Here is a 13876-nt window from a genome sequence, read left to right on the forward strand (position 1 = left end):
TAAATGGAAAAGCTATATACTTTTCGTTAACTGCTGAGATTCATGAATTTTCTCCACAAGTTCTACAGAAGAACTACTAGAAAAAACTCCACGAGTCTCATTATTTGACAGTTTTGTTGAAGCGAAATTTTAAAAATTGATATTAGATTTAATCACTTGTTTCCAGTAACCAAAATGGAAAGTATTCCACCAGCTGTCAATGGTTCCACAACCGGACACATCGTTAAAACCTTAGCTTCTGCCTAAACTTTAAACCTTAATAATATTTGGCGCTAGGGGAGGGGTTACATTTTAAGTCAAACAAAGAATGTATTTCCAAAGCAGCATTTGCAAAGGTTACTCTGTGTATAGACTGCAAAGGGGAAAGTGCAGTGCCCCAGTGATCGATCTAAGACCCCCTCTCGTTGTTGGTTTTTGTTTTTGTTTTTGTGTTTTTTTTTTTTTTTTGGTCTGGTTAATAAACCACCTAGAGTGATACTTTTTAAACTTAATTTGTTGAAATGGTACTTTACTAATGTATTTTAAAAATCCCAAATTTGAGAATTTTTGGTAAATTGATTTTATATTTGGGAATAAAGATCTCTTGCTTCTTCTACTGACACCTTCTACACAAGACAAAAGGCACTTTACTTGAATCTGCAGAGAGAACTTTACAGAAACCCAGAGCCAAGGGTGCTCTAGGGAATCCCCTGAAACAATCAAAGCCATTGCGGCCCCAGAAGGTAATACCTTTCCCGGAAACACAGGTCTCGTGACTCCCAGCCTAACGTTCCTTGACGCCACACCAGAGTGTCGCGCGGCACCAGCTAGAGTGAAGGTCAAAGTCAACAGAATAATCTCTGCAGTCCGTGGTCTGTGAGGGTCCTTCTATCCGAGGGAGTTTTCATGAAAGGGCATTTCAGCACATTTAATTCCAAGGACACAGTCCAGTCAAAAGACGTTCGGGGTGGGGTAAAGGTGAGGCAAAAGAACCCTTCAAAAGAAAAAAGCGCAGTTTCTCGGAGGCATGTCAGAAACTCAGACTGGGGAGGTGGGAACCAAGGCCCGTGGCGCGAGTTGGAGTGGGAGTCGCTTAAGAAAAATAACGTCTAGAGCGGAAAAGTGACCCCACATTACAAAAAGAAATGGAGCAGAAAAATGGGCTTGACTATTCTAGAGCTGCTTCAGAAAGAATCTCCGGAAGACCACGGAGGAACCCCGCAGGGGGGCCAGGCAAAGGGCTGACACTCAGCCGCTCGCGAAAGAGGGGCGCGCAAAGCTGCCGGCCGCGTGTGGAGGTCTCCCCCGTGCACTCACTGCTGGTCCCCCCTCGGTGCCCTGGGCCCTCCCCAGCTCCCTCCACACACATCCCGCCCCCTCCAAGCTTCCCGACTCCTCCCCCGCGTTCCACCGCTCTAACCGACTCCAGTCCGCGTTCCCGGGAACCCGGGCGCCCTGCGCCGTCCAGGCGCGCAGCCCCTAGCGGCGCGTCACTGCCAGCCCGGCCCCCGCGCGCCTGCCTCCCTCCCCCGCCCCGGCTGTACGCGGTCTAGCTCGGGGAGGCGGGGAAGCAGCTGGAGCGCGACCGCCGCGCAGCCACCCTGCAGCCACCAGTCGGAGGTGCAGTCCTTAGGCCCTGGCGCCTGGGTGGGCCCTTGGGGAGTCGGCGCCTCTCTCGGGGAGCTGCAAGGCTCGCCCCTGCCCGGCGCGGAGGGCGCGGGGTACGCGGAGGTGAGCGGGTCGGGGAGGAGCGCTAAAGGAGGTGGCGGCGGCGGAGGAGTTGAGGGTCAAGATGCAGTCGGTGCCACGCGCTGCATCCTTCCTCCCCGATTCCGCGCCCTCGGCGGGTGTCCGCCCTGAGCTGCGGGGTCCCTGATCTCCTGGCACCTTGAGGTGGAAAGTGAGAAGGGTGAAGGGTGTCTGTCTCACTGATTCCTCCTCCTCCTCCTCTTGGTCTCCTGGAGCTTCGGAGAAGTCCTGAGGTTGGGCCCAGGAGAAAGAAGGCCAGGAGACTTCCCAGGTAGGATGTGTCCCAGCGGGAAAGGACTGGCAGGTTACTTTCGCTTCCTTCATAGTGTCCCTGCCACTTTGGGTTGATGCAGGGCATTTCATGGAAGATTATGCAGTGCTGCTTTGCGAACAGGTATTTCTAGCAGTCATTTTGTTTATTTCCTAGTAATGTAATCGTGGTGTGTTTAGGCCATTTGTGTTGGAAAGTAATTGGCCTCTTCTTTGACTGTCCTAAATTATCTTTCAGCCCTGTGTTCAGCCTCAGCCAAAACTTGTTGAAAATTCCGCCCTAAAAATCTTGCTCTGAAAATAGAGCAGAGAGATAAAGATAATTTTTGTTGGGAGATTTCCATTTATTATCTCTCCTACCCCGTGGAGAAGGACTGGTGTCAGTTTTACCCCTCGGGCAGTTAGTTTTTTAGATGGAAAGGCAGTCCAGGCCATGGTAAATTATCGCTCATCACTGTAGGAGAAACAGAATTCAGGCTCCTGCCCCACCCCAACCCCCATCCTCCTGACTTAGATTCTAGTCCTTTTAACAGCCCCGCTGCTTGGAACCTTTTTTGTTTTCTAAACCATCTCCCCATCCTTTTTCTCCACTTTATTATTTCTTTATTTTATTGATCTCTGTTTATTTATTTTTCTTTCTTTAACCCTATAATTTTTTTACTCCGAGTCTCTCTCGGTTGCTTTAAAGTTTAGAGGCCATTTAAGGGAAAACAAACAAACAAACAACAACAAAAACAGCCGTCCTAAATAATTTGCAGGGTGTTTAGGAACATAAGTGTAACTATATGTGCTGCCATTGGGATGGCTGCACTTTCTGCCTCTTAGCAGGGGAAATGAGACAATATCGAGAATGATAACTTGAGCAAATTGTGCAGGAAGGAAATGAAAAGCTTTATTCAAATCACTTTTTATTGTACTGATGCTATGGAAAATGTGGTGAATGAGCATAGTTCTGTTTTAATACTGAAAAAACAGGACAGGTGAAGACAAATTTTAAAGAATGGATTGTAAATGAGTTATAAAAGTGAGAAAGAGGATACACCAAAAATGTGAAAGTGTAAGACTGCAGGTTTGATAAAGGCCATAGGACATCAGGAGATCCATTATCCCTGCTGGGCCAGAAACCTTTTCATTGAGGTAACTGAGACATTAACATAACAATAACATTGATAAATCACCTACCCCTTCAGGGCCCTCAAGTTTTTCAACAAAAAGAGAAGTCTGATCTAGAGAATTATTACATGTCTTTTTATCCTGACATTTTTCGATGCATTCCATAACAAAAAATTTTTATTGCATCCTTAGTTATACTGCCAGACAATGTGGAGACAGTGATGGACAAGACAAATATGGTTCTTCCCTCATGCAGCTTATTGTCCAATGGAGGAAATAGTAAACAGTAAAGAAACAGTCATCTAATATTACTACAAAATAAATTTAACAAGGGCTGAGTGAATTATTCTGCTATCGAGAGGGAACAGCATATGGAACGTTCCCAAGGTACATAAAGCGGTTGTTCTTTTCTCCTTTTAGAAGAGGATGCTGTGGGTGGACAATCTACAGATGAGGTTAGAGAGGGAAGCAGGGACTGACTCATTCAGGGCCTTTTATGTCATAGGAAGGTGGCTGTAGTTCTAAGTACAAGGAGCACTGATTTTAATGAGAGACATTTTTATGATGATTTCTATTTTAAGATGATCTTAGCTGCTGTTGAGGATGGCTTGGAAAGGGTCAAAAGAGAAAGTATGCTGACCCATTAGGAAATGTTTGCAGAGTTCAGGTGAGATTATTATAGACACCTGGACTAGCCTGATACTGGTGGAGATGGATTTAGGAAATATGTTGGAGAACAGGAGTTGGTGCAGGATTTTATGTCAAACGTGAAGGACAGCAAGGACTCAAGAATGACTCCCAATTTTTGCATTGGAGCAACTGGTGGGTAATGGTGCCATTTACAAATTTCCAGGTGAATGGGAACAGGTCTGGGTGGAAAAAGTTCAGGTTTGAACCTGTGAAGTTTGAGATGTCGTGGAACAAGGTCATAACTATAGCCCCTTGGGATGCAAAAAGGGAAGCCCTCCAGCACGTAAGTGGATAGACTGGTCTTTGATAGGTCACACTGGTCATGTGAATTTAAGGTGACACTAATGAGCTCAGTTTTCTGGGTTTTTTTCTACAGTAACCTTCACCAACGTGGATACAGAGACAGAGAAAATGGATAGCTGGGTTCTTCCAGGACTAGAGTTTTGCCAAGCAGATATGATGGAGAATAAGAGAGTTAAGGATCTTTTCAAGGGAGTAACTATAAATCTAGTCTGAGTTTAAAGAGAAACCAGAGCAGGCTAACGGAGTGGAGGACATTAAGCAGTTAGAAAGGTAGAGGTCAGTGGATCGGATTTCTTTTGCTTTTTAGAGTTATCAGTGTGACTATTTAAACTAAGGTTGTTGGAAGTCCAAGAGATAGTGCTCGGAGATTTCAGGAAGTGAGTGACTGAGGTGGGGTAGAGGCAAAAATTCATTACCTCCAGTGAGTAAGTCAAGAAAATAAGAGCCCCTGACATTGACTGGTTCATCCACTTGAATGATAAAGTCCAGGAAATACATGACAACTATTGGGTTACAGAGGACAACCGTGTGTATACTGGGAGCCAGAGTCTGCAGTCATAAGGAATAAACTAGCAGTCAGTAGAGGACAGCAGTGAGGATAGCAGTAAGGACAGGAAGAGGTGTCCCTGTCCTTGGTATGGTGAAGTACCATGAACCTCAAAGGAGCTGGGTGTTTGCAGGAGAGACGATGAAGAAGAAATGTTCAGATGTGGGCTTATGAAGTGAAGATTACCACACCCCACCTTATGGCCCTGGAGAATTATGTTTTCTTGATGGCTTCTCCAAATCAGCAGGTTGTGAAATGTCATCAAAACCTCTGTGGACTGCCCTTTCAGAGTTGCTGTCATCCAATAATAAATGCCCTATTTATCTGTGAAACCAATTAGATTCTATTTTTCAAAATTAACATAGCACAGCAGCTGCCATTCAGCTTCAGGAATGTTCAGGAAATCCTTCTAAATTGAAAATCTTAAGAGGCTGTCTAGCTGAGTGTGACTGAATTCCCTATTGTAATAATACATTCTCAAGTATTTAATGTGTACAGCAAGTCAAATGCCCATTCAAGAAAACTATGTCTGTGACACACACTTCTAGATTGAGCTCCCAAGGTTGAAGCCTTGAATATAGGGTGGTGATATTACCATTATTACTCAGCTTCAAGACTTATTTTGTGTTGGAAACTGCCACCGAAGTCAAGTATAACCTATTTGTTTGCCACTTAACAAAGGAAATTGAGACATCAGAGCATCAAACTGAATGCAGAGGCTTAGGCCTGCTTTCACCACTACACCATGAAAACAAAACTTTCTATAAATGACATAGTTGTTTTTGTTTTTGCTTTTACCTTTTTTTTTTTTTTTTTGGAGGCTGAGTTTCACTCTGTTGCCCAGGCTGCAGTGCAGTGGTGCTGGGATTACAGGCATGAACCACCATGCCCAGTCTATAAATGACATAGTCTTATCAGTTATTTAATTTGGATTCCTTATGAATAACATCAAATGAAAAGGTAGAGACACTATGGGCATCACCTGGGTGCTTGTTAGAAATGCAGAATCTCTAGCCTCCCTCTAGACCTAGAGGATCTGAATATGCATTTTAACAAGGTCCCCAGGTGACCATATTAGCATTAAAGCTTGACAGGTGCCCTTCCAGTGCATTTGTCCTTCGGAAACACTGGTCTCCTCAGGTCAGCAGGATCTGTGATGCCTCAAGAACTGGGGAGAGGATCCGTTTGTAGAACAGAAAGAAGAGATATTGTCATGGAAACATTCTGAATTTTGAATATTATGAAACAACAGGAACAAAGTGTGCTGTGCAGGGAGTGATACATTTTAAGGATTTGTCCTTCCCACAAAGTGAAGAGAGGAAATTTCAAAATAATGAGTGGACCTTCTGATACTGCTCCTCCTTGAGTGGAAAAGGGGAAATAACTGCATGCATATTATTCAGCATCCTGTATTCAAAAGTAACTGCTACTCTTTCTCAAGTGTAATTTTTCATTACTACAAACAATAGTGTAAAAATTAACATAAGTGAGAGTCAAAAGCCACATCTACTATGACAAATAATGAAAGTATTAGACTGAATTCTGAAACTTTTAGTAGAGTGATTTTCAATCTTGGTTTTATAATAAAATATCTGTTAATCTTTTTTAAAAAATGCTGTTGCTCAGGATGAACACCAGACCAATTAAATGAAAAGTGGGTGGTGGCGGGTGACCCGTGATCACTGTGTTTTAAAACTCCCCAGTTCATTAGAGCATGCACCTAGGGTTGAGAACCATTGCTTTAGTAGCTCATTCAGAGGCAGCTCTGAGATTGCAGTTGTGTCTCTCCATGTGCCAAAACAGTGGGACTCTCTCTCACTACCATAAGCATAGTATCAAGCCAGGTCAGCAATATTTAGGTCACACTCGCTGGCCAGTGGGGTTTTCAGAACATTGAAGGAAGTAGGATTTATTTTTTGAAGAAGCTTGCTTAGACTAATTTTTAAAACAAATTATTGATACATATTACATATTTATAGGGTACACATGAGTATTTGTCACATCCATAGAATGTGTAATGATCTAGTTGGGGTTTTGGAGGAATCCATCACCCTGCGTATTTATCATATCTATGTGCTAAGAACATTTCAAGTCATCTCTTCTAGCTACTTTGAAATACACAGTACATTGTTATTTGCTATAGCCAACCTACTTTGCTACTGAACATTAGAACTTATTTCTTCTAACTCTAAGTTTGTATCCATGAACTAACATATCTTCATCCCCTCCTCCCATCAGCACAGCCTTCCAGCCTCTGTCTCTCATGCTATTCTCTACCTCCATGAGATCCACTTCTCTAGCTCCCACACATGAGTGAAAACATTTGATATTTATCTTTCCGTGCTTGGGTTATTTCACTTAACAAAATGACCTCCAGTCCTATCCATGTTGCTGCAAATGAGATGATTTCATTTTTTAAGGCTGAATAATATTTCACTGTGTATACATACCACATTTTCTTTATCCATTTGTTAATGGACATGTAGATTGATTCCATATCTTTGCTAGTGTGAATACTGTGTGTGCCACTATGCCTGGCTAATTTTTGTATTTTTGGTAGAGATGGGGTTTCACCATGTTGGCCAGGATTGTCTTGATCTCTTGACCTTGTGATCTGCCCACCTCAGCCTCCCAAAGTGTTGGTATTACAGGTGTGAGCCACCGTCGCCCGGCTGATGTACTTTTTTTTTTTTTTTTTAAATAAGTTGTTAGATTTGCTTTGCTTCTACAGATACATACACACACACACACACACACACACACACACACACACACACTTTTTTTAAGAGACAGGGTCTTGCTCTGTTGCTCAGAAAAGAGTGCAGTTACACAATCATAAATCACTGCAGCCTTCAACTTCTGGGCTCCAGTGATTCTCTTGCTTCAGCTCCTGAGTAGCTAGGAATACAGATGTGCACCATCAGGCCTAATTTTTAAATTTTTTTTGTAGAGATGGGGGTCTCATTATGTTGCCCAGGTTGGGCTTAAACTCCTGGCTTCAAGGGATCCTCTTGCATCATCCTCCCAAAGTGCTGAGATTACAGGCATGAGCCATCATGTCTGGCCCTTGGTTTGTTAGTATTTCATTGAGTATTTTTGCATCTGTGCTCAATCAAGAATATTAGTCTGTAGTTTTCTTTTTTTGTTGAGACTTGTTTGCTTTTGGTATGAAGATAATGCTGAACTCATAGAATAAATTAGGCAGAATTCCCTTCTGTTCAATGTTTCAGAATAGATTGAAGAAAATTGGTGTTAGATCTGTTTTGAAAGTTTGGTAGAATTTGGCAGTGAAGCCATCTGGCCCTGGACTTTTCTTTATTTGGGAGTTTTTAAATTACTGCCTCAACCATTTTATTATCGGTCTGTCCAAGTTTTCTGTTTCTTCTCATTTCCATCTTGGTAGGTTGTATGTGTGTAGCAATTTATCCATTTCCTCTAGGTTTTCTAGTTTTTTGGTGTATAGTTGTTCATAATAGCTTCTGGTGATGTTATATATTTCTGTGGCATCAGTTGTAATGTTTCCTTTTCCATTTCTTATTTTTTATTGGATTATTTTCTCTTTTATTCTCGGTTAGTCTAGCAAGTGCTTTATCCGTTTTATCTTTTCAAAAAACAAAACTTTTTGTTTCATTCATCCTTTGCATTGTTTTTTAAGGCTCAATTTGTCTAGTTCTGCTCTGATCTTCATTATTACTTCCCTTTTACTGATGTTGGGTTTGGCTTGTTTTTGCTTTTCTAGTTCCTTGAGATACACATTAAATTGTTTATTTGAAATCTTTATGATTTTTTGGTGTAGGTACTTAATGCTTTTGCTGTATCATAAAGGTTTTGATGTATTGTGTTTTTATTTTTATTTTTTTCAAGATATTTTTGGATTTCTTCCTTAATTTATTCTTTGCCACAGTAGTCATTCAGAAGCATGTTGTTTAATCATTTATTCTTACAGTTTCAAAGTTCCTCATCTTATTGACTTCTAGTTTTATTCCATTGTGGTCTGATGAAATACTTGATATGACTTCGATTTTTTAAAAATTTGTTGAATCTTATTTTGTGTTCTAACGTGGTCATTCCTAGAGAATATCCTTGTGCTGATGAGAAGAATTTGTATTCTGTAACTGTCGTATAAAGTGTTCTTTAAATGTCTGTTAGGTCCATTTGGTCTAACATATAGTTAAATCCAATGTTTCTTTGTTAATTTTCTGTCTAGATTATCTGTCCGATGCTGGCAGGTGGTGTTGAAATCCCAACCATTATTGTATTGGAGTCTGTCTCTCCTTTTAGATCTAATAATATTTTATTTATGTTAATATATCTGAGTGGTCTGTTGTTGGGTGTATGTATATTTAGAACTGTTATATCCTCTTGCTATAATTGATCCATTATCATTATGTAATGACCTTCATTGTCTCTTTATACTGTTTTTGACTTAAAGTCTTTTTTATTTGATATAAATATAGCGACTTCTGGTTTCCATTTGCATCTTTTTCCATCCCTTTACTTTCAGTCTTATATGTCTTTATAGGTTAGATGGGTTGCTTGTAACCAGCATATAGTTGGGTCATGATTTTTTATCTATTACCAGTCTATATCTTTTAAGTGTAAAGTTTAATTCATTTGCATTCAAGTTATTCAACAATGAAAACTTCCCAAGTCTAGTGCAAGATAGAGACACCCAGATACAGGTTACTCAGAGATTCCCCAAACAGATACAATACAAAAATGTCTTTCCCACAGCACATTGTAGTCATATTGTCAAAAGTAAAAGACAAAGAGTGAATTCTAAAAACAGCAAGAGAAGAATGACTAGTCACCTATAAAGGAACCCTCAGCAAAATAAAATTTTTACCTGTTAACATTCTGATTTACAGAAGGGGTTTGAACTTGCTTTGTACAATAAGCAGATAATTAATATTGTTTTGTTTTTGCTTTTAGTTTGAAAAAGTCGTGATCATCATGATTGTTAGATTTAAAGATTTTGCAATTCTTATATTTTGGGAGATGCTACAGTGTATATTCAGAAGAACTCAGGACTGGGTTATAGGACACTTGGATTCCCTTGTGTGAATATAGCAACCCTTTTCACCCTTAGATAATGCACATGATTATCTTTAACTTTTGAATGAAGTGAGCATGGATTTTATTACTTCTGGTTTCTTTAACCGCTCCTGATTACCATCATAGCCAGTGACATCTGCAGATGGACATTGACAGTTTTTTCCTTACCCTGACTCCTGTCTGCCCTTCTGAGTGCATGGACCACACCAAGGGCGTGGTCTATCTTGAAAGATGTGAAATGAAACATGTAATTGAGTTAAAAATAGTAAATGTTCTTCTTTCCCAGGAGCAGTTGCTCCTAGGTAATGCTGAGGAGCAATGAAATGACCAAAGAAAAAGGAATAATGTACTGATTTGAGTACAGCCATAATTCTTACACCTTGATACCTATACCCCCCAAAAAAACACTCTTCCCTAAACTCCTCACATGCACCTAAATGACACATGTCTTAGCTGGACTGACTACCCGGGTTCAAATCCTGGCTCCCATGTCTTCTCTCTTAGATAAATTAATTATCTTCTGCATGTCTCAGTTTCTCATCTGCAAAATGGGTACAACAGTATTAGCACCTATCTCTTAGGGTGGTTGTGGGGATTCAATCAGTTAATACATAAAAAACACAAGAGAGCTGAAATACATTATGTCCTATATAAGTATTAGGTAATATTACTATAATTATTGTCTTTCTAAAATTTAATATACTGATGTAGTTGGAGTTACTGGATGTGACTCATTTCTAGGGTAAAAACTTGAATTTTCCTGCTCTAGACATTTCAAATTTAATTTAGTAAAAACTCCAACATGTTTTTGAAACATTCCACTTGTGCCTGTAAAGTCCATTAAATCCTCTGAAGTGAGCCACATCTGCTGTGAGCATAAAAGAAATTGTGCAACGAGGGTAGAGTGGAAGGTATTTTTCTTTCAGACCCAACTTTGACACTAATTCATGGCAATCTGATTTGTATTCTTGAGCAAATTGTTCCAGATATGAACATTTCAGATGTTAGTCTCTTAACTAAAAAATAATTTGAGAGATTTTTCCAGGAAGAATAATTCTATCATAGTTTATGCAGCCAATGAATAAAAGGGTGTCATGTTGAGGTCCAAAGGGAGAGGGTGGATGAGCAGAAAGAATACTTGGGTGGCGGGGGATTAGGCAGGAGAAAGATGATTTTGTTCAGAAGCAGCTATCGTCAACAGCTTTCTCACACTGTCTGTCCTGTCTCGGATGCTTAGTCTGGTGGCTCTGACACACACAGCTGCTGGCCCACTCTCCTTGCCTTCAGGGACAGCTGCTTGACTATTTTTCTCTCTGGGCATGGGTGAGCCAAGCTATGTCCTGGCTACCCCCATTTTTCTGAAAAGACAGACAACTCTGACTCTCTCTTTCCCTGGGCACAAGAGTGCCTGTACATTGTCAGCAGGGCAATTATACCTTTTACAGACAATAGTGGCTTAGAACCAAGTGATGAGTCTTCCCTATGTTATAGCTATGGTGGTGAGCTCCTCTGTTATATCTACTTGGCTATGATAACAAGTGGAGTTATACGCCTATGCTCTAAACTCACTGAGTCACTGAGGATGTTTACCTCTGCCTATCCTTGGCCAAAACACAGCCATGTTCCTGACAAAGGGGAAGAAAAAAATGTCATAAATATTATGTAATTTAAAACCATAAACACATTACTAATCCCTTTTTCCATAGGTAAACTATCTTTCTCAATGATATATTGTAAGATCTAGGGTGAATGATAGAAGTTCATGGTATTTACTCTTTTGTTATATTTTGATGACTATTTTTCTTAAACTATTATTTAAGTGCCAGGGTTCATTATTAGCTGATTTATCTAGTTCTCATTTAATGATAAGGTCACTAGCTGCTGAAGTATATAGGGAAATTTAACCTCCACCCCAAATGACTCTAGACAGTTTTGGTTTAAATGGCTTTTTAAAAAATGGGTTTTCTTTCTCCTCTTGTCTTATGAGCCATCACTTAGTATCATAATCTTCTCCGTCTCCAGCAGTATTTCTGATTTGCTGCCTCTGATCTGCTCAGAAGCTGGGTAATTATGCTTGTTCCAAGTGTGTTTTTCAAAAAAGTTCTGAGTGAAAACTTCAGTCTCTTTTCTCATGTGCTCTAGTGAGGCAGGAGGCAGAACCTGAATCCAGAGCAGCCTTGGGACACTAGACCAACCTGAGGTCAGGACAGAAGCACCTCCCCATAAGACATGCCCACCAGCATGTCATGTCAGTTTACCATTTCCATGGCAACACTCAGAAGTTACCACCCCTTTCCATGGCAACAGCTCAACAACCCAGAAGTTACCGCCCTCATCCTAGAAATTTCTGCATAAATCATCCCTTAATTTGCATATAAATAAGGCAGCTTTAAATATGAGTGCATAGCTGCCATTGAGCTGCCACTCTGGGCACACTGCCTATGGGGTAGGCCTGCTCTGCAAGGAGCAGCACCTTTGCTGCTGCTGTAAACTGCTGCCTCAATAAACATTGCTGTTTAACACCTCCGGCTTGCTCTTGACTTATTTCCCGGGCAAAGCCAAGTACCCTCCTGGGGAAAGCCCCAATTTGGGGGATTTTCTGTTCTACATCACTAGTGCCTTCCTGCTCAAAGAGAGGTCCTCAGACCAGCACTGGTAGTGCTTTCATCAGAAATGCAGAATGTTGGGCCTCCCTGCAGACCTACTCAATCAGAATCTACATTTTAACAAGATTCCCAAGTGATTTATGTGCACATTAAAATTTGAGAAGCCCCACTTTAGCACATCAGCTTCGTGACAGTTAATTTTCCCAACAAGATGAGTTTTTATTTTATTTTTTTATTTTATTTATTTATTTTTTTTTTTTTTTGAGACGGAGTTTCGCTCTTGTTACCCAGGCTGGAGTGCAATGGCGCGATCTCGGCTCACCGCAACCTCCGCCTCCTGGGTTCAGGCAATTCTACTGCCTCAGCCTCCTGAGTAGCTGGGATTACAGGCACACGTCACCATGCCCAGCTGATTTTTTGTATTTTTAGTAGAGACGGGGTTTCACCATGTCGACCAGGATGGTCTCGAACTCTCGACCTCGTGATCCACCCGCCTCGGCCTCCCAAAGTGCTGGGATTACAGGCTTGAGCCACCGCGCCCGGCCAAGATGATTTTTTAAAAGCCAAACGATTTATATGATATGAAGAGAAACCAGAATAGTGATCCTTTTTTAGCTTACAAATTGTGTCTTACTATGCTCTCTGGTATACAATGTGGTGAAACACTTTACCTCTAGAAATACAGGACATTATTACAATGTCCAGAAGTGTTTTAATGTTCAGTAATAGGTAATTGGTGACCATTTTATTTTCTCTCCCCTAGATTATTCTTGGAGATCTTGGAAGAGTCTATAACATGGAATCAATCTCTATGATGGGAAGCCCCAAGAGCCTTAGTGAAACTTTTTTACCTAATGGCATAAATGGTATCAAAGATGCAAGGAAAGTCACTGTTGGTGTAATTGGAAGTGGAGATTTTGCCAAATCCTTGACCATTCGACTTATTAGATGTGGCTATCATGTGGTCATAGGAAGTAGAAATCCTAAGTTTGCTTCTGAATTTTTTCCTCATGTGGTAGATGTCACCCATCATGAAGATGCTCTTACAAAAACAAATATAATATTTGTTGCCATACATAGAGAACATTATACCTCCCTGTGGGACTTGAGACATCTGCTTGTGGGTAAAATCCTGATTGATGTGAGCAATAACATGAGGATAAACCAGTACCCAGAATCCAATGCTGAATATTTGGCTTCATTATTCCCAGATTCTTTGATTGTCAAAGGATTTAATGTTATCTCAGCCTGGGCACTTCAGTTAGGACCTAAAGATGCCAGCCGGCAGGTATGTATTTTAAATTTTTAGGCTTATTTATCTGGTATTTTGTAGTTAGACAGCTAAGCAAATATCAAACATTTTAAAACCAAATTCTAACACTTTCCAATGATTATCATCTGAAAACTAAGTATGAGCACCTGAAGATTAATGTCCTGACCTTGTAAGGGCACATTTCCATTCTCAAAATGATGTGGAAAGCTGGGAAAATATCATGAACTTCATCCAGTTCAACTTGAGAATAAGGCAGATGGGGTGCTCTGTCAACGCCATTGTGGAATGAGC

At 40.8% G+C, this 13876-nt stretch overlaps 1 protein-coding gene and 1 pseudogene across 7 annotated transcripts in view; one reads left to right on the top strand and one right to left on the bottom strand.

The window, feature by feature from the left end:
* LOC141580082 (heterogeneous nuclear ribonucleoproteins C1/C2 pseudogene) overlaps positions 1-1291 on the bottom strand; it is a 52325-nt pseudogene extending 51034 nt beyond the window's left edge.
* Positions 1292-1401: 110 nt separating this feature from the next.
* The window catches only part of STEAP2 (STEAP2 metalloreductase), a 31552-nt gene continuing 19077 nt past the window's right edge, over positions 1402-13876 (top strand). Inside the window, exons 1-3 of one of the 7 annotated variants that reach the window (XM_074379385.1) lie at positions 1402-1710; positions 3304-3498; positions 13076-13600. In XM_074379385.1, the coding sequence (XP_074235486.1) occupies positions 13109-13600 (492 nt within the window). In that variant the 5' untranslated portion in view covers positions 1402-1710; positions 3304-3498; positions 13076-13108. The other 6 variants (XM_074379388.1, XM_074379386.1, XM_074379389.1 and 3 more) reach the window with 6 other exon arrangements.

This window comes from Saimiri boliviensis, chromosome 10, assembly GCF_048565385.1.
Source record: "Saimiri boliviensis isolate mSaiBol1 chromosome 10, mSaiBol1.pri, whole genome shotgun sequence".
In the NCBI taxonomy this organism is placed as follows: Eukaryota; Metazoa; Chordata; class Mammalia; order Primates; family Cebidae; genus Saimiri; species Saimiri boliviensis.